Consider the following 25234-nt stretch of genomic DNA (forward strand, 5'->3'; position numbering starts at 1 on the left):
CCCAAATCGACTCAAAGGTTTATTTATCATACAACAGCTTATATAGAGGAAAAAGGTTCGTGTGTCAGCAGATTCTCAGTTCAAACCGGTACAGACCAAATAAGGAAACGTCTTCCTTCCTTGTGAGCAAAGAAGTATCCTTTGTGTAGTTTATCAGTTCAGCTACAATTTATAATCATCCCAGCAAAATACACTCCTAGACATAGAATACAGAGTTCTTTCATTAGTGAATTCTGAAACGAACCACCTGGCCTTTAACAAGCTCTTTTCTAAATCATAAGGAAGGGAGGATGGGAGTAAGGAAGTGGTCTCGTCTCTGTGGTATTTTCGACCTTGGGGTACCAGCCTGTGAGTCTTACACATCAATATGTAACACCCGTCCCACGTTCTATTGAGAGGGGCCCTGGGTTCCTGTTGTTACTTTCCTATTGATACTCCCTTTTTAATGCTTATGGTATTAAATATGTAATAAAACTACACTACATGGAAATAAATCACACACAAGCAGGTCAATTATAAAGTTAACTCCACTTTAGTGAATGCTGAATTAACAACACAAAGAAAATAAGTAAAATCAATAAAGTTTGTTAAACAATGATAAGGTATCTACCTCAACAGAAACAAAATAATCAAATAATATTGTGGGCCCACACGCACTCTCACCAAACACACACACACACCTCAAGTGCTACAGTCTTTCTGCTAGCAAACCCCTCGTTGCAGGCCTGAGTCGTGGCTCGGGTGCGTTGGGACCTAAAACAATATGGTCGCTTCACTTGTTGCCAAGCAGTAAAAATAAAAAGCACGTGCAAACAACAGTACTCACACCTCCAGGCAGTTCAAGGGGATAGCGGGGAAACTGGGTCACGGCTACCAGCAGGCCGCGGCAGCAGCACTCACAGTCGTCCTTTCCACGTGCTCCCACGTGAACACATAACTTCAGCACACCAGCAGAAGGGACCTCTCTGACACACCAGCAAGACGTCCGTCTCCTCCTACTGAATCACACAACTCCGCTAAATGCCAGTTCACATGCGATAACATTCAATCTTAGCATTAGCTTAATAAATAAAAACAGAGCAGAACAAGAGCTTAGCGAATATGCTAGGCTACGCTAGCGGCTATGTTAGCAGTTGTGCTAGCGGCTGTGTTAGCGCTAATCCGTTTTACACAATAACATTGGGTACAAGTGTCAGACAAAATCCACCTTTACCTCACAGTAGGGTACAACAGTTCTCGACTCCAGTTAACTATCCGTTAACCCGAAAATGCGTCTGTCGCCCTTCTATGAACTCTGCGTTCACTCGACACTGTTCAGCTCTCGTCTCTCTCGCTTCCTGCAGAGTGCACACGGCTCCCCACTTACTCCCACCCCTCTACCTGAGACTACTTCAGGGTTCACTGGAGCTGTAGTACATATCAATACCATATCAAAAATAATGACATAAACCTCAAAATACAAATAAAAAGGTTGTGCATTTAACTGACACACATCACATACTTTGCAGGTATACATTCTTGAACACATTAAACATTTGCAATTAACTATCAATATTAATGAACAAATTGAAATAATGAGCTACTTATATAGCCAGGGCTACACCCTCCCCCTTCTGAATGTCTGAATGTCCCCATCAGACCTATTTTCATTAGGCCAGTTAAAATCTCACTAAAGAGTACTGGCTAGGGCATTAACATTTAGGAGTCAGGGTCGTAGCAAATCTGAATTACCATACCTCGGTAACTAATAGTCACAGGTCTGTCAGTGGGCCTTCCAAGTTCATCATAACTGAGGCGCAAAACAGGTCTCACTCTCCTTTTTGTTTGGAGGTCATAGGGTGAGTCAGCACCCCCAACTGAGATACTAGGTGTAGGAACATCTCTGTCCTCCAGCTCTTCAGCCTCCACCAAGTCTTGGTGTTGCTGTGAACTTTCCTCCGTCTGATCTACTACTACTGAGAGTTCTTCCCCCTGTTCCTCCACCTCGGACAATTCATGAACACTGGGATGATCACTTTCCATATGGTCAGGAAGGCTCACAACCTCCTCACGTCGAGGTTCAACACTGTCGCGAAAGGCTAAAGGAGGTTCATAGTAGACACACTGTTCTTCAGACTCTGAGGACCAATCATCTTCACTCAGATGCTCCAAATTTTGTGTCTGACTTTCATCTTCACACCTTACTTGCTGTGCCCTGGTCCTTGGTCTCTTTGGTCGCGCTGTCTTTTCTGATGGAGCAGACATCCTGACCATGTAACCAATGGGCAGCAGGTGATCCCTATGCACGGTCCTCACAATACCAGTTCCTCTCTCTGGTTTTACACGATACACAGGGAGATTGGGTAACTTGGCAATCACTATGTAAGGTAGTGAGTTCCATCTGTCTTGTAGTTTGTGCTTTCCTGTGAGGCCCAGATTCCGAACCAGCACCCGATCACCTTCCTCAAGTGTCTGATTCCGAACTCTCGCATCATACAGTCTCTTGTTTCGTTCATTGTTCCTGGAAGCTGCATCAGCGGCTAGCTGGTAAGCTTTTTGAAGTTCTTTTCTCATGTTAGCCACATACTGGTGGTGCTTTAAGTCATTTTCTTCATCTGACCCCACACCAAAACACAGGTCAATGGGTAGTCGCGCCTCTCTTCCAAACATGAGGAAGTAGGGCGAGTATCCTGTGGCATCATTTCTAGTGGTGTTGTAAGCATGTACTAGCTGGCTTATATGCTGGCTCCACTTAGGCTTTTTAGCTGGATCCAGGGTGCCCAACATTGCTAGCAAAGTACGGTTGAAACGCTCAGGCTGCGGGTCACCCTGAGGGTGGTAAGGTGACGTTCGGGACTTACGAATGCCCAGCAGGGTCAATAGCTCCTTAATGAGCTTGCTCTCAAAATCTCTACCCTGGTCTGAGTGAATGCGAGCCGGCAATCCATAATGCACAAAGAACTTTTCAAAAAGGACTTTGGCGACAGTCAGTGCTTTCTGATCTTTTGTGGGAAATGCTTGAGCATACCTGGTGTAATGATCAGTGACAACCAGCACATTAGCCATGCCTTTAGAGTCTGGCTCAATAGAAAGAAAGTCTATGCAGACCAGGTCTAGTGGGCCATTACTGGTAATGTGCTGTAAAGGAGCAGCTTTCTGTGGGATGGACTTCCTAGCTACACACCTTCCACAGTTCTGTATGTATGTTGCAACTTCAGATGCCACTCTGGGCCAGTAAAACCGGTCTTTAATGAGCTCTGTAGTTCGTTCTGTGCCCAGGTGACCAGCATCATCATGCACTGATTTTAGTACCATTGGCCGATACTTAGCAGGCAAGACGATCTGACTCACTTCTCGGCCAGAGGGTCTTGTTGTGACTCTGTACAGAAGGCCACGCTTAACCTTTAACTTGGATCTTTCTCGTATCAGCAACACAACATCTGGGTTTGCATGCGTGGAAGCTGAAACACTTTGGTATCTCTCAACCTGAGGTTTCACCACACCTATAACTGGATCAGAGTCTTGGGCTTCTGACAGTTCTTTCAGGCTTAGCTGTTCCAGCGGGCCCACTTCTATCTGAGTGAAGTTTGCATATAAAGCTGGAATGGCGTCTGGCGAAACACCCAGCTGGTCAACAAATCTGGTGGTGTGTTCTTGAAAACCATCTGTAGTGATCCGACGACACAAAGCTTTTACCCCAGAAGGTGGGATATCCACCCATCCATCTGTTGTGTCTTGCGGACTCCTGGACAGTGAGTCGGCATCCACATTTTCACGGCCGGGCTTATATTGAATGCTAAAATCATAGGTGGAGAGTGCTGCTAGCCACCGATGACCTGTCGCGTTCAACCTGGCAGTGGTCAGGACGTAGGTGAGTGGGTTATTATCAGTTCTCACCGTGAACTTAGCCCCATAAAGGTAGTCATGGAACTTTTCCACTACTGCCCATTTCAGAGCCAAAAACTCCAGTTGGTGAACTGGGTAGTTCCGTTCTGCATGACTCAACTTGCGGCTGGCAAACGCTACCGGGCGGAGTCCTTCTGGGCACTCTTGGTTCAGGACTGCTCCTGGCCCATCCAAACTTGCATCAACATGTAGGATGTATGGTTTGGCTGGATCAGCAAATGCCAAGACTGGAGCATGTGTGAGCTTGTAAACAATGCTCTGAAAGGCATCATCACAAGCTGGGGTCCACCGATCACCAAAAGGCTCGGCAACTCGAAAGTAGCTATTTTGCTTTCCTTTAGTGAAACCCCTTTTGCTACCCTGTGCAGGAGGATATCCCTTGGTCAGTTCTGTCAAAGGGCGGACTATGGCGGAGTAGTTCTCGATGAACCGCCGGTAGTATCCACAAAATCCGAGAAAAGATCTTAGGGATTTCAGATCAGTGGGTTTCTTCCAGTGAGTCACCGCACTCACTTTCTCAGGATCAGTGGCAACTCCAGAGGCAGAGACAATGTGTCCCAAGAACTTCACCTGGGGTTGGCAAAATTGGCATTTGTCAATGGAGACTTTGAGACCACACTCCTCCAGCCGGTCCAGGACTTTAAGTAACCGTTCCTCGTGCTCCTCCAGTGTCCTGCCAAACACAATAAGGTCATCCAGATACACAAGGACTTGAATCAGGTTCATGTCTCCAACAGCTCTCTCCATTAACCTTTGAAAGGTTGCGGGTGCGCCAGTGATGCCTTGAGGCATCCTCTCAAACTGGAAAAACCCAAGAGGACAGATAAAAGCTGTTTTCTCTTTATCAGCCTCAGACATCTCCACTTGATAATATCCACTTCTCAGGTCCAGTACAGAAAACCACTTGCTTCCTGTCAGACAATCCAGTGCATCATCTATGCGTGGCATAGTGTACTGGTCTGGGATGGTTCTGGAGTTCAGTAGACGGTAATCAATACACATCCGCACCTTGCCATTCTTCTTCCTGACTATGACAATCGGGGAAGCATACGGACTGCGTGACTCTTTGATTATGCCGGCTGCCAGCAGTTCTTGTAGATGGCGTCGGACATCTTCAATGTCAGCAGGTGCGATTCTGCGAGATCTCTCCCTGAATGGTCGAGGGTCTCTCAGCCTTATGTGGTGAGTGACACCTTTGGCTAAGCCGACGTCCCACTCCTCCAGGGAAAAAACATCCGCTCTTTTTGATAACTTTGCTGCTAACCTGGCTTTCCACTCTTCAGGGATAGGAGAATCTCCAAAGTCAAACAGTTCAGGGTTAATAGACCTTTCTTGGGCGGAGGTCTTTGTTAACTCAGTGACAGTGTCCACCAAGTACACCTGAGCTAGCACTGTACCAGTGGGGACAATAGTCTCTCTTTGGGACTCGTTTCTTAGCAGAAGTGTGAAACTGTTAGTGTCCATCTCAGAAGATGGTAGTACTACAGGTGGGACCAACACTCCAGCTGGGAGGTTTGTAGATTCGCCCACCTCCACCATTAGAATACTTTTGTCTAATGGCTGCTGTTGTTCCACCTTGCAAACTGCATACTGTACTGCACAGGGAGGGATAGTGATTGGCCCGGGGCCTTGCCACTTCACATGACCCACCACGCCTGTTTGTTGGCTAATGAGTGATGAGGGCAGTTCTGAGGAGAGACTATTTATCCTCAGTGAGTGAATCTCATCTTTCCCTCCTACCTCTTCACAATCTCTCAGCAGAGAATGCAGTTTCTGGGAGTTAGTGCCAATGATGACAGGAACCGGGTCTGGGCTCTTTGGATCTGGACACACCAAGGCCAAGACAGTGACTGTCTCTACAGCTTCCTTTGAGTTGGGGGGAAAACCCACCTCAACTGCCACATACCCCTTGTATGGGTAATTGGAATCACTCAGTCCCCATATGGCGAGATCTTTTAAAGGAAGAATGGGCACATTGGGGATGAAACGGGAATACCAGCCCTCAAATATAATGGTGACTCGAGAGCCGCTGTCAAGGAGAGCTTTACATGGTTGTCCTTCTATGGTCACATCGGTCATCATGGACGGACCAACCAATCCTTCTGGGAGTCCACCCTGTGAGGATGTGTGCACGGAACTTTTCCGGATGGAACCGACCTGTGTGGGCTCAGAAGCGCCACCTGTAGCTCCTTTTCCCTCTTTGCTCCTACGAAGGGCTCCGAGTAGCCTCTGAATTACTTTGGCAGTGTTTTCAGGAGCCATGCAGTGGGTGGCAATATGGCCATTCTCCCCACACCGGTAACAGAAGTAACTTTCTGAATCTTTTGCAGCATATGGTCTGTTTACCTTGCTTCGTCTGGCCCTCCCATCTCTCTTTGTTGAGTCAGTTTGGGTTGAACCCTGTGACACTGCCATAACAGTCAGCTGGTGTTGTAACTGTTGAACTTGCTGCTTTAACTGTTGGACTTCATTCTCCGCGCCAGTCTCAGCAACTTTCTTGGTTTGTTTCAACATTAGCTCGGCATCTGAGCGCTTGCTTGTTAACTCTTTAAGTTCAGAGCGTAACTCTTTGATCTCGGCTTTGAGCTCTTGAACCTCTGTCGATTTGGCTTTTGTCTCTTCGCCAACTTTCACTTGTCTAACTGTGGTGTTTGACTCATGCCTCACTCTTGCATGGTCTTCTTCTTCTCGAATCTCACTGAGCAGCTTCAGGAAAGCGGGTGGCTCTTCCTTTCTTTCTCTGAGTCTTAGCTGCAGTAACATTATCTCTGACTCAGTTGCACCCCGTATAAGCTGGTCAATACGTGCACGGTCGACTCGATGGCTAGGGAGACCCCCTCTCTGCACTACCTTGGTCAGAGAGCGTTCCAATCTTCTCAGGAAGTCTGACAGCTTTTCTCCTCGCTGTTGACCCAGGCTCCTGAAGGCGAGGTACAAGTCTTCACCTGACTCCAGGGATCCAAATGCACTTTCTAGAGACTCTACATAGCTCTCCGGGCTAGCATCAGGGTTATCTCGTCGTACAGCTTGGATGATCTCCAACGCCGGTCCCTTTAGGCTCTCAACTACTCTCCTTCGCTTCTCTCTCTCAGAGCAGTCACACTCTTCAATCATCAGGCGAGCCTGCTCAACCCAGCTATCCAGGCTCTCTTCACCTGCTGGAGTGGGAGAGTGGCCAGAGAATATCCGCAGACGTCGAGATGCAGTATTCTCACCGGTAGGTCGCATAGTTTTCGCTAACAGGTCTCCGACTGCCCGAATGATGGATTCAGGGGAGTTTTCCTGTGGGGTTTCAGTAGACAGCAAGGCACTAACATCATCAATTGTTTTGCCTTCTTCTACCATTAGTTTCTTAAGCTTGGCTGAGAAGTCATCAACTGACCTCACAGATTCAGTGAGGAGGGAAATCTTCCAGACAGGACCTCCATTCAATGGCTGTACATGTGGTGGTATGCGGTCTGGCTGAGTAGCTTGACGGCATTCACACAGCACAAGGTTATTGCCTGTCTGGGTGTCTCTTAGTCTATCTCTCACTTTTACTCTTCCAAAAGCTTTCACTGACTGAGCTGTCTCTTCAATGTCTGATAAGTCAAAATCAGAAGGAACATCATGCAGTACAAAAGCCCGGTTTGGGTCTATACCTGCTTTACTGCACCAGCTACTAAGCTCAGGTGCAATTTGAGACTCTTTTCGAGTAGTCATCATATAAACCCTAATGCTGGTGTGCTAGGCTGTGAAAATCTGTAAACAAAATACTCCTTTAAAGAACAAACTAGAAAAGTTAAGCACGGGAGTATCCCAGCGGTGCCTCCATAATTGTGTAACACCCGTCCCACGTTCTATTGAGAGGGGCCCTGGGTTCCTGTTGTTACTTTCCTATTGATACTCCCTTTTTAATGCTTATGGTATTAAATATGTAATAAAACTACACTACATGGAAATAAATCACACACAAGCAGGTCAATTATAAAGTTAACTCCACTTTAGTGAATGCTGAATTAACAACACAAAGAAAATAAGTAAAATCAATAAAGTTTGTTAAACAATGATAAGGTATCTACCTCAACAGAAACAAAATAATCAAATAATATTGTGGGCCCACACGCACTCTCACCAAACACACACACACACCTCAAGTGCTACAGTCTTTCTGCTAGCAAACCCCTCGTTGCAGGCCTGAGTCGTGGCTCGGGTGCGTTGGGACCTAAAACAATATGGTCGCTTCACTTGTTGCCAAGCAGTAAAAATAAAAAGCACGTGCAAACAACAGTACTCACACCTCCAGGCAGTTCAAGGGGATAGCGGGGAAACTGGGTCACGGCTACCAGCAGGCCGCGGCAGCAGCACTCACAGTCGTCCTTTCCACGTGCTCCCACGTGAACACATAACTTCAGCACACCAGCAGAAGGGACCTCTCTGACACACCAGCAAGACGTCCGTCTCCTCCTACTGAATCACACAACTCCGCTAAATGCCAGTTCACATGCGATAACATTCAATCTTAGCATTAGCTTAATAAATAAAAACAGAGCAGAACAAGAGCTTAGCGAATATGCTAGGCTACGCTAGCGGCTATGTTAGCAGTTGTGCTAGCGGCTGTGTTAGCGCTAATCCGTTTTACACAATAACATTGGGTACAAGTGTCAGACAAAATCCACCTTTACCTCACAGTAGGGTACAACAGTTCTCGACTCCAGTTAACTATCCGTTAACCCGAAAATGCGTCTGTCGCCCTTCTATGAACTCTGCGTTCACTCGACACTGTTCAGCTCTCGTCTCTCTCGCTTCCTGCAGAGTGCACACGGCTCCCCACTTACTCCCACCCCTCTACCTGAGACTACTTCAGGGTTCACTGGAGCTGTAGTACATATCAATACCATATCAAAAATAATGACATAAACCTCAAAATACAAATAAAAAGGTTGTGCATTTAACTGACACACATCACATACTTTGCAGGTATACATTCTTGAACACATTAAACATTTGCAATTAACTATCAATATTAATGAACAAATTGAAATAATGAGCTACTTATATAGCCAGGGCTACAAATACATGGGTCAGAGAGAAAGAGAAAAACAACTAGTAAATGGGCCTTATTGAGTAACAGTTCTCCTGTATAATATTACTACAAAACAATATCCTGTAAATGCTAACCGTAGTATCAAAATATCACAACAGTATTAGCTTTATGTTTCATTAGTCTACAGAATGTTTCCTTAAAAGCGTCAGTATCATCGGGATGTTTTTGGCAGGTGTTAGACAAAACTTTGTTCTTTTTGGTCAGCAGCTGTTCTTAAATTGGTACTTTTCCATGGACAACATTTTTACCAAGTCTCTTTCTTAGTGTTGAATCATTAACTGAGCTGAGACAAGGGAGGCCTGCAGTTCTTCAGATGTTCTTCTGGATTCTTCTGTGATTTCCTCGATGAGTCGTGGATGTGCTCTTGGAGTAATTTAGGTAGGTCAGCCAGCGAAGTCACTATTGGACGTTTTCTCCACTTTTGGATAATGTCTCTAGAATGTCATTAGAAATGGCTTTCAAGACAGATATATATTGATTACTGTCAGGGGTTAAGACATTTGTTCACAAGTAAGAGAAATAAGACACTGCAGACCGACTCAGAGAGTATTAAGACATGCGCATGGGTGTGTGCCTCTCAGCAAAATCACACACACTCAGCGCAGGCTGGTTGCTTTATTTATAAGGCAAAATGGGTTACATAGTACTTCCTCTTTTAACCGAAAGGGAAAAGGCCAGACATTACCTAAGCTTATCTGACCTCTGCACACAAACTAAGAATAAAAACATAGAAGTATATCACACTTATCTGACATCACACACACTGGGTTAAAGAATACATACTTGTATACTTGTCAAACATCTCAGACACTAAAGTAAGGAATGCATTATGTTCTCTTTAACAATAAACTTGGTTATGTGAAAATATATGAACACTCGATTATAAGGCACACTTGATTATACTTGATTTCATAAAAATCCTCTCACAATTACCGTATTTCCCGGACTACAAAGCGCACCTGAATATTAGCCGCACAAGCTAAAATCAGGGGAAAATCCTGTTTTGTACATACATTAGCCGCACCTGACCAAAAGCCGCAGGTGTTTCAATGTTGACTTATCATATGTAAGAGAATATGCACAAAGGGAATTGTCAGGAAAGAGATGGCTGTTTGGAGACACACCCCTTTTATTAATATTTTGAAAAACAAGTTATGGGTACATATTTGCATAACTTTTTAGGTATATGTACAAGTAGTGGTAATTACAAGTAGGAAACATGTACTGTGCTTCATAAACGAGTAACAAATGTAGTACATAATAATAACCTGCAGCACACCAGAAAAATAGATTGGACTACCTTTTAGGCTCAGGTGCAGTGACACGGCTTTAACAAGAAGAAAAGTCAGTCATTCACCACCATCTTTCTCTTCTTCCTGCGCACTAAAACCACCAAAGTCCTCTCCTCCAGTGTCGGATACGAACAGGCTCAGGGTGGCTACGTCATCCACTCTTAGCTCCTTTCCTTTGTTGTCACTTTCAAAACCAAAGAAATCCTCGTTGTCAGTGTCAGAGTCGAACACCCTCAGAAGGGTCGTGGCGGTGTCCTCCTCTCCATCATGCAGCAGTCCAGCCCTTCGAAATCCGTTGGTGATCGTGGATGTTTTCACACTTTTCCACGCTGTCAGATTCCACCGGTGGAGTTGAGCATAACTTGCTTTTCGCAAGTTTATCGCCGCTCGTCATCCACGCCTCGGGCTGAACGCGTAGCGTTAATTTGAAGTTTGTTTTTCGCGCTACTTGTACAGCACTATGTTGCCTGGCGGATGGACACGTGACCAACATACCACTCTTGAACCCCGATACTGTGTGTCTGATCACATGCCCTTCCGCCAGGCAATGTAGTGCCGTACAACAGCGGAACAAACAAAACAAATCGTCTTACGATATGACAAAAATCATGGACAATCCATAGAAAAGCCGCACCTGACTAAAAGCCGCAGGGTTCAAAGCTTGTGCAAAAAGTAGCGGCTTATAGCCCGACAATTACGGTACTTTGTTTTTCAGTTGGTTTTTTAGATAGTGGGTGATGAGTTGCTTTTAGAATAGAATAGAATAGAATAGAATTCAACTTTATTGTCATTGCACATGCACAGGTACAGGGCAACGAAATGCAGTTTGCATCCATCCAGAAGTGCTTTAGTGATATAGATATATTACAATATATATTAGCAATAATATAGATATGTGAGTATATTACAGAAGATTATCGAATGTACAGAATGATTATTTACACAGAGTGCAGTTAAGATAAGTGAGGGTGTAGATAGTTTCTACAGAGGCTATATAAAGTGCTAGTGGTTGTGAGTGGTGGTTCAGTCCATGTTATTATTGTGTTTGAGGGTACAGTTGTCCATTGTGGGTGTGTGTATGTTCAGTCCATGAGTTTAACGTGGGTCAGATGTCAGGAGGCAGAGTTCAGGAGTCTGACAGCTGTGGGGAAGAAGCTGTTCCGGTACCTGGTGGTCTTAGTCCGGAGGCTCCTGTTTTGGGATCTTCCATCCATCCGCTCGCTTCCGCTTATCCTTTTCGGGGTCGCGGGGGTGCTGGAGCCTATCCAGGCTGTCATAGGGCGAGAGGCGGGGTACACCCTGGACAGGTCGCCAGTCTGTCGCAGGGCCAACACACAGAGACAGACAACCATTCGCACTCACATTCACTCGCACATTCACATCTAGTGGCAATTTGGATTATCCAATTAACCTTTTGGGATCTTTTACTTCATATTTTATATTTATGTGATTTCTTGATTTAAAGGACTGTCATGTCTGAAACATGTAAGTGTGACAAAAATACTTTTTCACAGCACTGTATATCTTTGAACACGCAAAATATAATCAATCAATATCAATATAATTACAGAGTCGTGATGACTAATTCAAAGTGTTGAACTTTTTAAAACACAAAAATACAACAAAAAACCCTGAAATTTAAAATCCCAGCTGAGTTCCTACAATATCTACACATACCAAATATGTCAGGATGAATTTTATGTGTGCATCATCCACATATTAATATTTCTTTTTGAAGTAACGGTGTAACCATAAAATAACAAGTGAACTCAGGCTGGAGTATTTCACCCAGTGTAAGCATCGTATAATTTCAATCAAGAGTTCAAACAGAATGTACTTCATTTATGATATTATTATACATTGTGGATCCTTTATTATTAGATCTGAAGACTAAATATAAATAGAATTACACAAAACTCTTGCACTGTTAATTTTACTGCCAGTAAAAGTCATCTCTATAATATAAAGTGTAAGAGTTTGTTGTGTTTTTATTGTCCTTCAAATAAAATGCGAAGTGTGTCCATATCTTTATTCTTGTCCTCCTCCCAAATGTGTTGAGATTTTATCACGTTTTCAAAGACAAACATGTGGGAGCTTCCACCCTGTTTGTCAGCAGCAGATCAAATGTGCACATCTAACCTTTCTGCACAAGGAGATTACTTCTGATTGGATCATTTCCATACTCGTTTCACCCTTTTACATAACGTAATTAGTTCTGATTGAATCTCGTATCTCCAGAACATTTTCATTTCATTTTAATTTGTTAACAAAAGTCTCAATACATTTTTTCATAGTTTTCTCCTCTTGCATTAGTTTTTATTTGGTTATCATTTTGTGTCCATCAGAAAAAACAGTTGTTAATGAAAACTATGACGATAATGACTGGTCAACAAAATTAGCTCTTTTCTGTTCCCATGCACTAAATTACCAGTAGGCAATATCAGAGGTGCAGTATCACATCACATTAAACCTCATCAATAATTCGTGCATGACTCCTATTAGGTAATGAACCTAATAGTGAACGTTAGTCAAAAGCAAACCCATTAAAGCATAAAAAAAGTCCAAATAAAACAACAATTTAAAAACATACTGTAAAACACATATAATTAAGATACTGACCATGGCTAGAAACATAGGCAGAGCCAAGACAGACAAACACAGACCAAATGGCAAAAGCAGAAACTGAAGACATATATGAAGAAGGGCAGAAAGTCACAAGACAGGTAATAACATAAGGACAGGAAATACATGAAAAACATCAAAGTGTCCGTTTGTTTGCTTGTTTTCCAGAGACATTCAGGCACAACTCTGATCTTGAAACTCTCATTTCATTGTCTAAATGTAACCAAGTACTGTTGGTTCCTAATCTTAACTGAGTAGTTTTTGACCTTAAACCTAATCTAAACCTAACCTAACGTCACAGCACTAAAAACCTAAAGGAAAAATTGTGGAAAAGATCTGTTTTGCAAGGGACACAAACTGTTAAATGAGGGGGCAAAATGTCTTACTCCACTATAAATTCCTCCAAACCTTTTATGGAAAAATTTCGTGTCCACGGACATGAATCATTAGATAGGTCTAAAGAAAACTGCCATTCATGTGAACAAAAAATTGGAAGTAAAAGGGGTCATTTTCAGGAACACAATTTCGTGAGTATTTTTTTGGACTGCCATGGAAATGTGTTGCAAATGCAGCCATATTACAGTATGCAGGGAGGAATTAAACACGCAAGTGAGGGACAGACAATCACAAGATGTGGAAAAAAATTAACAACAGAAAAACAAAAACACGCAAGGAATCGAAATCCCTGTGAAGCTGTTCTTAGTTTTATTCTTAGCTTCAGCATTTTTTTTTACATTTTCAAGGCATCCATATTTTTCTAAGTGCTCAGTGAAAGTGATTCATAAGAAACATTTTTGAGTAATAATATTCAAAGTAGAAGTTTAAAAAGAAATCTTTAAAACCTGATATCTCTGACCTGCACTTGACCGAGAAAATCTCTTCTAATTTCAAGCTGAAAGTAACGTCAGTGTTTACCCATTTGCAAGCCTCACAGTCTGTCTTGGTATCACAGCATGTTCCCTAACACACTCCTGAAGTTGATGCAAATAAGGCAATTTTTGTGTTATGGGCACTTCAACCAAGCATTGCTGGACTGTGTGGGATTTGTTTCCAACTGCAAAGTATGCAAAGTAACTTGTTGGAGTTCGCGGTCTGTCCCCTTTTTTTAATGAATTATAATCCTGTCAACAGCATTCCATATGCGAGGAGCAAGGGTTGCTGCCTTCCATGTGAGCCTCAACAGCATATACAGCCACAGCTGGCAAGTGAGGGAAGTGTGGGCCGGATACGCTCCCCTTCACTGGCAGGCAAAGGCTGCATTATGCTAATGTAACAACCAGAGGAAAAGAAGAGTGGGGAGAGAAAGAGAGAGAGAGACTGAGGGGGGAAAGTGAACAAAAAAGAGAGTGTGAAGAAGAAAAGGAGAAGGCTGTGGTGTGAAAGTGAGTGAGAGAAGTCACATAGTCTTTACATGCGGGGGTGAACAAGTTGTCATCTCCTGCATGTAAATGCCCCCCACCCCCATCGCTTGCTCTTATCCACACACAATTTAAATTGGTTTAGACAAGTGCTGGAGAACCGGTTCAAATGCATTTGCAGAGATGCTGAAATCCTCTCATCCTTTTTGTAGCTAATATCTCAGGTTGCAAGGCTCAGCGTATTTAAATCTAAACATTGGTCATTTTTAAACTAGCACAATGTATATACCTTCCTCTTCATTCATTTTGACCTCTGCCCAGATACCATACAGCTGCCGATGAAGCTGGGAAAGTGAATAGACTCTGAATTCTATAATGGCACCATGAGGCGCAGCGAGTTGCAGATTGCTACTGTAAATGCCTTTTATATTTTTGCTCTATTTTTCCCTGGGATTAAAGCATGGAAGCATTTTACAGCACTATCTAGCGCAGGCTTAATGGCATGGCGCACAGAAAAAAAGAAGAATGCAAAGTGAGCACATTGTGAGAAATATGTCAGTGCCGACTGCAAAAGCAAATGAAAAAGCTGGTACTCTCAGCAGAAAAGGGAACATTTCAAGCTGCAAACACAGAGAGACAAAGTAGCGCCTTTCAAAGCTTCGCGTTTTTTTCTGCTGCCTAAGGAAATGCCCACATTGCACTGCAGGTTTGCTGCTTTCAAAACATATTCCATCAAAGAGCCAGTTGCCAATTCAATTTTGTGATACACATCAGGCCATTCTGCAAAGCATTTTAAATACTTTAGTAAAAACCTTTGCGAGTAATATTTGAAGGCAGCCTGAGCCACAGGAAAAGTAAGCTGCTAAGCTGTTTGGGACTCTCCAAATATTCAATTACAAAAAAGCCGTCTTTTTAACTCAAATTTTAATCTTTCCAAACTAAAAAAAAATTAATCAGTACTTCTTTGTGTTCAAACCTAACGTTGAAAAATAGCTTTCTATATAAATGACAGAAAAGTGTGTTTATGGTTGGTGGGCGATTATTCAGATTTTAATTTCAGTGATTACAAAAGCAAGATAATTGAGATAAAATAATTAGCTCTTTGGCATTTATGTTTGCTGCAAAGCTCTTCTCTCTTGCCCCTCACCTTCCAAACAATCAGATGAGTTTTATTTTACTTCATGTTAAAAGAGAGTTTCACTCTCTTGCTCATTGGTGATTTTCTGATTTGGTTCTCTCTTTGATATTTAGCACTTAATGAATTTTAATTAATGAATTATTGTCCCTTTGCCTTTAAATAGAAAGGTGCTTCAGGTGGATGTTGTTGTGAACTGGGGATTTACAAATATGAAATCATCTGAAATTGAATCGACTGAAACTTGCCTAGTGTTGTAAATCAAGTGCACCCCTTCCTAAAAAACTAAAGTCAGTCAGTGAGTTCATTTTAACTAGAGCCAAGATAAAAGAAAAAGAGTAAAATCTGTGGAAAGAACATAAAGTAGAAATGGCAGCCACCATTGTTTACACATCTTCAAGCATCTATGCTTAAATGGTTAGTTAATGGTTAGGTTAGCCAGTGTTGGCCGATTGAAGGAAAGGTATCATTGTCCAAAACAACAGCTTTATGTCCTCTACTTTTTCCACCCATTTATTTATTTTTCAATAGCACATGGTTAAAGTTTAAAGTTCATTGATAAAAATGTATTTTCAATTTACACATGCTTATTAGGTTAAATAATTAAGAACAAAACTCTAAAATGGTAAATGGCCTGTATTTATATAGCGCTTTACTAGTCCCTAAGGACCCCAAAGTGCTTTACACATCCAGTCATCCACCCATTCACACACACATTCACACACTGGTGATGGCAGCTACATTGTAGCCACAGCCACCCTGGGGCACACTGACAGAGGCGAGGCTGCCGGACACTGACCTCTAAATAAACAGTCACACTCATGTTTATGTTAATTATATAGTCAAATGTTTTGTTATAGTCCATTATATATACCATTATATTTTGGCTACTTATTGATTTACTGCTTTTTACAAATACAGAAACTCATTCCTTTAATTCTGGTAATCCTGGGTCGGGGCCCAGTTGTAGCAGGTTAAGCAGACAGTTTTTCCCCAGTATTTTCTGGAACCTCCCTAAGGCATTCCCCAGCCAGATGCAATATATACAGTAAGTATCCCCATTGAGTTCTGAGTCTAACCTGGGGTCTCCTCCAGTTGGGTGTATCCAGAAACCCTCCAAAGGCACCCGGGATCCGGACCAGATGCCTAAACCACCTGAGTTGGACTTCTTTCAACTTGAATAAGCAGCAGCTCATTACATCAACATCCCAGGAGTCTACAGGACTCCTGCAACAACATCACACTAATGGACTCTGTTCTGGGCCGTTCTCTTCAGCTGGGTCCACGTTATTCCGGCGGTCTTTACTTTGCTCTTCTCCACATCTCTTTGGGTCTCCCCACATTCCTTTTTCCTTTTGCATTGCTGCTTTACAACCTCACCCAAACTGTGTCTTGACTTGAGTGAATTAGATGTAGAAGCAAATACATCATAGTTCATCTTGTGTAAGGCTGTTGGTCAGAAGGTAGAGCAGGTCATCTGCTAAACAAAAGGTTGGCCATTCGATCCCTGACTGCTCGACTTTACCAAGATACTGAACCCCAAGTTGCTCCTGATGCATTCATCAGAGTGTAAGAAAGAAGTGCTTGTGTGAATGAAGCATTTTGTATAAAGTGCTCTGAGTGGTTATGTAAACTAGAAAAATGGGTGAATGTGTCTCTCCTTCCAGGGCTAATCTTCGGGATGCCTCCTAGTGTTAGGTATCCCGACCCCCATACCAAAGTCTGGGGTTTTCTCACTGTGCTCTTCTTTTTAATTGCACTATAGTCATTATGGTTTACATTATGGCTTACATATCACTATATCACACACAGAGTGTTCACCTCAGTGCTGCTGTATGCCCCTCAGTTTTATTTACATCTTAGACATTGAGGGTTTTGAGCGGAAGGTGTGGAGAAAAAGTCTGGTTCTCATGCCACAGTTGCCCCCTCATTTTAATAGCATGCTAGTTTTCACACAGTCATTTTAATCCTTTATGCACACATAGACCAACAAATATCAACTCTCACACAGAGAAGTCGGGGGGAGAAGCGGGTGGCTCATCCTGCACACTGTTGCTCCCTGCCTGAGGTGGGGTTGCAGAGGTCACCTTGTTTGGCTGCTTGCATACTACCATCACCTCTGGTTATGTGCAAATTTTTGTATTTTTGCCACACTCATTCACACAAGATTTTTATGCATTAGACAGCAACTTGGGGATGGGGTATTCTGAACAGACTAGCTGCCCTAGTCTCATCTTGGAACATCTTATTCTTGACAATCAAAACCAGTGCACTTCTGTCAAACAGTCTGGTGAAAAACACCACTGCTCTCTCTCCTTTCTCCATACTGCTTTAGGCATGTCACCTGGATCATATCATCTATTTTACTGAACCAGATTTGTTTTTGTTTTGCCATCTTTAAGGCTTTCCTTGCAAACCTGCTGAAAGAGATATTAAAAAAGTTTTTCAAGTGTACTCACTTTTGTATATTTTAATTTATGTCTCTTTTTAAATCTGACAGTCATTATTTTCCTGAGGAAAGTGACCTGAAGGAATTTTCTAGTGCAGTCTGGAAGTGTTAATGTCCTAACACTAAGCCCTCAGCTATTTCTTTAAACTTCCAGATAGAATAAAAACATAACCACATGTATTTGGGGCCTTAACACTTTACTCAACTGCAGTCTTCCATAAATTTCTTCCCATACATGAAGCGTGCCCCCTTCCCCGCATGTCTGTTTTTTTGTGTCTTATTGGTTTATATTTCATTGTGTAATCCAGTTCCTAAAATCATCTCAAACAAAAGAGAAGAAAAAGTAAAACATTTAAATTTAAACATTGTTCATTGTTCCTGTTCTTACTGTCCTTGTTTAATGAAAGTGAAACGAGATCAAAATACCTATTTAAACGAAAAAGGGACACAGATTTATATATGCTCTGGTCAACAAGGGTTAAGTTCTCCGAGGGTTGATGAGCTCTGATGAGAGCCTATTGTTTTACTCCACTCCTCGCATGTCAGCCAATCGGTGAAGCTCTAGGCAGCTCTTGTCCCTCCTTAGTACGGCAGTCAGGTTTTTATATGGGACGAATCCAAAGACCAGGTCAGCGATTCCAGAACAGAGAGTGTTCCAGTGTTCACTGGATGGCGAGCCAACCCAAGATCCTAGGAGACGATATACATATACACGCACACTCATTTGCACATTTGATGGACTACAATCCTCTACTGTACAAGTAGTACGGTAGGACAGACAATCACACACACTCCTCATGGGACGAACTCTATTGCAATACACCCGTTTGTCATGGGCCCCACCGGTACCATTTGGACTTAAAAAAAGACTAATTTTTTTACTTGTGTACAATTTTATTTTATTCTATTTTTTTTTTGCTACTTTGGGGGAAAATGTTATACTTGAAGTTCTGTGTTGTGGAAGTTTTCCATTAAATAAAGCCTGCAGACGAGCGGTGAGCGGTAGCTAACATTCTTTAATCAAACACACAAAGAACAGACAACCAAGCTTGATGAAGTCCCTGCATGACCGCGGGACAGACGATCAGCAGAGTCTCCCTGAGCCCAGCATGGCTCTTAGTTAAATACCTTCTCCAGGAACAAAAGGCAGTACACAGCTGTTTCACACCTTAAGGTTCACACTCCCTTGCTGCCTCCCAGAGTCCTCAAAGAGACAAAAGACTCTTCCTGTGGAGTTGTCTGCTTCCCCCAACTTCCTTACTGGACCCCCACCATTTGTCTTACTGTATGAGTGTCAGACATGTTTAAATCCAGTGGCACCAAGGTATCATACAATAAAATAATGTGATTAATACATAAGTAAAAGAAATTCCTATACATCTGTTAAACCAGTTGTAATACTGTGTGGTTACAAAATTCTTTTAAAAGGCTTAACATCACTAAAGTACTTTTAAGCCACACAACTGTGTTTGTCTGGTTCCTCTGCCATTCATGTACCAGAGCTCTAAGAGTCGTTCTTAATCTTCTGATACCAGCCCAAATTACTCATTACCTTGGTAATTATCCATTGGTACTGTATATAACTCCACCTAAGTGCTACAATTGCCTCTCAGTACATCTGACACTTTGCACTGTTCAGTTCCTTTGCAGTGCTTTGTTTATTGTCCTAACAGGTTTGGTGTTGTTGAAGCTGATGGATGTGTCCTGCTGGAGTCTCATCCTCAGGAACAGCCAGCACATCAACACACACCACTGCGACAACAAGGGCAGCTTGACTGATTCATTTCCGTGCTGTTTCCGTCATTTGTAATTACTGTTATATTTTTATGTCTTTACCACAACCAGCTTCCCCACAGGCTGGTGGATAATTCATCTCTATCCACTCTTACTGGGCTTAATTGTGTCTCTGTAATGCAAATGCACTGAGTTTATTAAAGGCTGAGTTTCAAGAGAGCGATAAAAGGCTGCCTCTACTCTGTTTTATGAGTGTTTGGAATATGGATTAGAGTATATCAGCTCCATGTGACATTATTGCTCTTCTTTACTTTCACTGACTTTGTCCTCAATATGCTATCACAGTGGAATATCTATAAATCTATTTAGTCTGTGGAGGACTAAGAAACAGCTCAGGCCGAAGCTATAGTCAGATGAAATGGCAGTGTTTTTGAGCAATAAATACAGGTTGCTTCCTCAGACTCAGGAGTTAGGTTAATGTGATGTTTTCCAAGTAACAGAATGCAAGACAGAGTATTGATTAGCTCCCATTCTTCTGATAACATATGCTGATATTAACAAAATACACAAACAAAACAAGGAACGGTACATAACCTTTGTGATGCCATGTAGCACCAATAACTCAAACAACTATGACAAACAGAGAAGATCATCATTCAGATGGGCAGACCGAACACACAACCAGGTACAAGTGTACAACACAACACAGAGCACGGAAAACACATGGCTTAAATACACACTGGAGCAATCACGCATTGGGAGACGGGAGGGAAACACAGCTGGGACAAATCACACCTAATGGGACAAGGGAAGCAAAACCAGACACACTTCATACACGGCAGGCACTATCAAAATAAAACAGGAAACACACAACAGGCACAGAGGCATGGACTTGACACTGAACAAAGGGAACACTGAAACAAAACCCAAGGACTAGAAATCACAGAACAAAGAACTACTAGAGCTAGAAATACAGAACCATAAACCAAAAGACTAGTAATGATAAACCACGATGAAATCAAAGCTCAATAATAATACAAAACTCAAAACACTGGATCACCGACCCAGGACCGTGACAGCCACACTGGACACACACTGGACATGATTTGTTAGAGTTCATGCCAAATCATCTCAATCACATTTCTTCACTTGACCGTTACACTGCCGGCATCATGTCCAATGCATTGCAAAACGTTTTAGCATTTCTCAAAATTCCACTGAATATTTTACCAACAATCTTGGGAATGACCAACATTGCTGATAATCCCCGAGATCGTTACATTAGCCAAAGATGTTTTTGGCAAATGCAAAAAAAAGCCATTTATTTTCTTTTTGATAAGAGGTGGTTTTCACCTTGGAACTCTTCCATTTTTGCCCAGTCGAATCATAAATACTGACCTTAACTGAGGCATGTGAGGCCTACAGCTATAGATGTTGTTCCAGATCCTTTGGACACCTCCTGGTCCTGGATGAGTCGTCAATGCTCTCTTTGAGTAATGTTGCCAGGAGGTCAGCCACTCTTAGGAGGGTTTGTTTCAAATTGTATTCATTTGAGTTCTTACAGTGTTTCAGTAAATCCCAAACCCTTAAATGGCTTTAAGCATTTCCAGACTGACAGATGTCAGTGATTTTGTGTCTCAGCTATTCCCTTAGGTTATATATATATCATATATACACGACAGACTTTATAACCTCAAATGTAACTATTTTGCTGCTGATAAGATAAGCTGCTACTGATCTTTGATTTATCTTGCTAAATTCTGAAGCAATTTGAAGTAGACTTTATGCCAAAATAGTGTCTATACATCTGCACATTAAGTTCATCGTCCTTTTTGCTGCAGCATAAAAACAGACATTGGTTTTATTGCAGAGTCAACACTAAAGGTGTGACTTTCCAAAGCAATGAATCAGAGAATGATTGCTAAGATCAGCCTATTGATTCTCTGCTGATGTATTCTAGTCATTTTTTTAACCATGGAAAAGTACAAATCTGCTTCTCAAAACTTTTTTAATCTTTTGGCCTTGTGTTGCCACTTCTCCCATCTTCCCTCCTAATCCAATTCTCCAATTTTTTAAAAGTATCCCTGTGGTCCATCCACCTCATTTCCACTTGCTCTACGCCTAGGCAAGACAGATGAGCAGCATCTGATTTACGATCCTGCTGTTGAGAGAACAGCCAAGAAAACTCTGACTTAGCTGAAACAGAATCTAACGGAACAGACAGTGCCAGGCCCCTCGCTCTACTCTGTAGGCTCACGTAGGGGGGAACATCACTCCTAAATCTGCCATGGTCCTAAAGACTGATGTTCACCTTTTAGTCTTTTATTCTACTCGACCTGTTAACAAAGACAAGGTCAATCTGGCTTGTCAGGCCCCCCTCTTGGCTCCAGATTGCTCTTCTAACCACTTGAGGATCACAGAGAAGCTGGATGATGCTGTACACCCTCGAATGCATCACGGCTCTCCACTTTCTCTGCCCCTGTGACAGCACAATGTTAGTTTCCATGTGTGTTTGTCTGAGTGATAAAGCATGATGCACCCTTGTGTGTGTGTGCATGCTGGTGTGTAATTACCAGGAACAAAAGGCCACTAATTTGTGCACTTGAGCAGCCACTTGCTCAGCCCAGCAGCTTCTTAAAAAGCCCCACTGTTTTCATTTTGACCTAGACCCTCAAGTCAATGTCTTCCCACCTTCGTCTTTGTGAATAATTAATTCATGCTCACTTGTGTATTCAGTCACAAAATACTTTAATTCTTTGCTGTCTTTGCATGTTCGACCCTCAATAAAGTATTTTATAAAACACTGTCATGATTTCTCACATTAGCAGGGATTAAACTGGGATTTGACAGGTGAGGAAACACTTACATTCATAATAATTTGTTTTCTGTTGTTTCTTTTTCTTTATGATTATGAAGGTAAATATGGTGCAGAATGTGAGAGCTTGTACACAAAATGTTATCAGTTGACCTGTGTTGCTGCTCACTACTCTCTGTGGATGTAGAAAGTTGAATTCAACAAAATTATATACAATGATACAATGTATACAACCTTCCTTATAGTGCTGTCTCAGCTGCAGTGGTGAGTAGTGGACTCATCATCGCCACAAGGTTGTTGCAGACATTAACTGACACTTCTGCCAGACTCAAGTAATGCAGAATTTTCTATATTTTCAGATCTGGCAAAGGAGGCATCTGCTTATATTGATAATATTGTTAAAAATGTATTCAAACTGAATATAGAATAAAATCCATATTTGTGAGTTTGGATCTCAGCTATTCGTATGTGGATTTCCAGAAGTCAAATTTTGGCAAAAATCAATATGTTACTGTTTATCAAAGAGATGTGAATGCTGAGGAAAATGCCTTTTTTGTTTTTCTGCAAAAAGAAAATATGTCAAAATTCCATTCAATATGTCAAAATCTTTTTACTTTTATGTCACTTTCTTCAGTTTTTGACAGGGTCTTGTTTCCTGATATACAAATATTTATGTTTTTTCAAATGAAATTAAAATTTATTTTTTTATGTCTTGGATTCTTTGTGAGTTAAACAGAAGGAGTAAGCAGAGCAAATCCATCTTGAAATACATAGTTTCCATTTAAGTTAGCAGCATTTTTTCAAACCATAAAAACAATTTACCTCTTTGAAACCAATCATTCAGTAACATTTTACATTTATCAAAGTATTTCAGATGTTCAGGACAATGGTGCGGTGGTTAGCCGTGTTGTCTCACAACAAGAAGGTCCTGAATTCGGCTCTACCATCTGGCAGGGCCTTTCTGTGTTTGCTCCCCCTTCTCACAGGGTACTCGGGCTTCCCCCCACAGTCCAAATGCATTCAGTGGGGTTAGGTTAATTGGTGATTCTAAATTGCTCATAGGTGTGAATGTGAATGGTTGCCTGTCATCTGTCTGGTTGTCAAACTGCAACCAGGACAGAAACAAGTACATTATGCTGGTAACACAACTTCAGCTCTTTGTAAACATCTGCACGTTAGCATGCTAAACTACACTAATAACACTAAACTAGTCTAGAACCCAAAGTGATGTTAAAGTTGAGTGAATGCTGAGCCCAGCCCAGCAGCCCCTGAACTTCAACAACTGCTCAGCAGTGGTGGTGACTCTCAAAGTGGTGCCAATGAGCAGTGTTGGGTGTAATGCATTACTAAGTAACTTAATGTAATTAAATTGCTTTTCCACTGAAAAAGTAGAGTAACTGATTACTGTTCATTTTTAGGTATTTTAATTACAGTTACTTACTTGCGTTAAACTGTAAAATAATTAAACTCGCTGAATATCATTATTTAACCTCCTAGGACCTGCCGTCCACATATGTGGACATCACATTTTGGGTTATTTAGACCAAAATACTAAATTTTGCTCAACAATGGCCTGATATCCACTTACGAGGACATTATACTGCTACTGTTCTATCAAAATTTTAAACAAATATCCTCATATGTGGCTCTTATTTTTCTTAGAAACAAAAATCAGCTGAAGTTAATTCTTTGTTTTTACATTCATCAGGTCCCAATATGCCCAGATATCAAAGAGAAATTAAAAATGCATGCCATGGAAGAGTTTGGGTCTTAGGAGGTTAATTTCATTAATTTATCTTCTAAAGGTAAAAGTAAGCTCTGCTGCTTTAACATTGATGTAGTGCAGGTGCACGTCATTTCCCGCGTGTTTGCTGCATAGTCGTATTCTGAAGTGAAACATGTCGGACTCGGCTGAAGCGAGTGGCTGTTTTATGAAATGGAAATATACTCGTCACTTCACTTTTCTGAAACAAGCAGACAAGAACATTTCAGTAATATGTAAGCTATTTCCTGGGGAGAAAAAACTGTTAGCTGCTGTTAATAGCACGAGTAATCTACTGAAGCGCCTGACACGGCAGCATAGACAAACACTTTTGAGTGATCCTTGTTCATCATCCACTGACGTATTGGTTCTTTTACTAGTTAGCTAATATAAAATAACGGAAGTTTATTGATTACAGCCAACTAACCAAGGCAGTGATATTAGAAGATGATGCTAAACATGTTCTAAAAACTTTAAGCACCTACTTCTCAAATCCAGCTACACAGACAGAGTTACAGCTATATCGGTTTTTCAGGGCAGGGTCTATGGTTACATTAGCCTTTATACATGTAGTGTTCATGTCCACCTTCAGCTTTAAGAAATTAAATTCTATAATTCATGCAGTGGCTATGATTTATTTGGTGTACTCTACTCTGACTGAATCAGCCATAAAAACTGATGCAACATTTGCAGGCATTACAATAATGATATGTAGGTTGTATGTTTTGTCATAACTGATGCAATTAATCTTCTACAACTTCACTTTACTACTATGCTTTAGAGGGTCAGTAGCCTTATTTGTTGCAGGGAATTAATCTCTTAATGTAGCACAGTGTGCACCCATCTCATAAAATATGGGGCAATTCAAGATTTAAGTTTTACAACCTTACAAAAGCTAAACAATATTTATCCCTATAGTGTATGCGCCCACAGGCTACCAGAGTAATCCATTTACAAGCTCGATGCTTCATGCTTTTAAAATTTTATATTCGGATAATCAACTGTAACTGACGATTTTTTTCTCTGCAATTTTTGTAACCTGGTGCATTTGTGCAGCTGCCACCACAGCTGGGTTGAAAACATGTCAGTACATAAG

The 25234-nt window shown here is 41.8% G+C and overlaps 1 protein-coding gene across 2 annotated transcripts; it reads right to left on the minus strand.

The window, feature by feature from the left end:
- Nucleotides 1-516: 516 nt before the first annotated feature.
- On the minus strand, nt 517-8931 carry LOC113029757 (uncharacterized). 2 transcript variants are annotated; one of them, XM_026180748.1, is made up of 3 exons: nt 8550-8931; nt 1214-8331; nt 517-995 (listed from the first exon to the last, which is right to left on the minus strand). In XM_026180748.1, exon 2 carries the CDS (start codon nt 7588-7590, stop codon nt 1699-1701), a length of 5892 nt encoding a protein of 1963 aa, XP_026036533.1. In that variant the 5' UTR covers nt 7591-8331; nt 8550-8931; the 3' UTR covers nt 517-995; nt 1214-1698. The 2 variants fall into 2 exon arrangements, with proteins under 2 accessions (XP_026036533.1, XP_026036532.1); XM_026180747.1 differs by lacking the exon at nt 8550-8931 and having other exon boundaries at nt 1214-8537.
- Between the last annotated feature and the right edge of the window lie 16303 nt (nt 8932-25234).

Source organism: Astatotilapia calliptera, chromosome 9, assembly GCF_900246225.1.
Source record: "Astatotilapia calliptera chromosome 9, fAstCal1.2, whole genome shotgun sequence".
Classification (NCBI taxonomy): Eukaryota; Metazoa; Chordata; class Actinopteri; order Cichliformes; family Cichlidae; genus Astatotilapia; species Astatotilapia calliptera.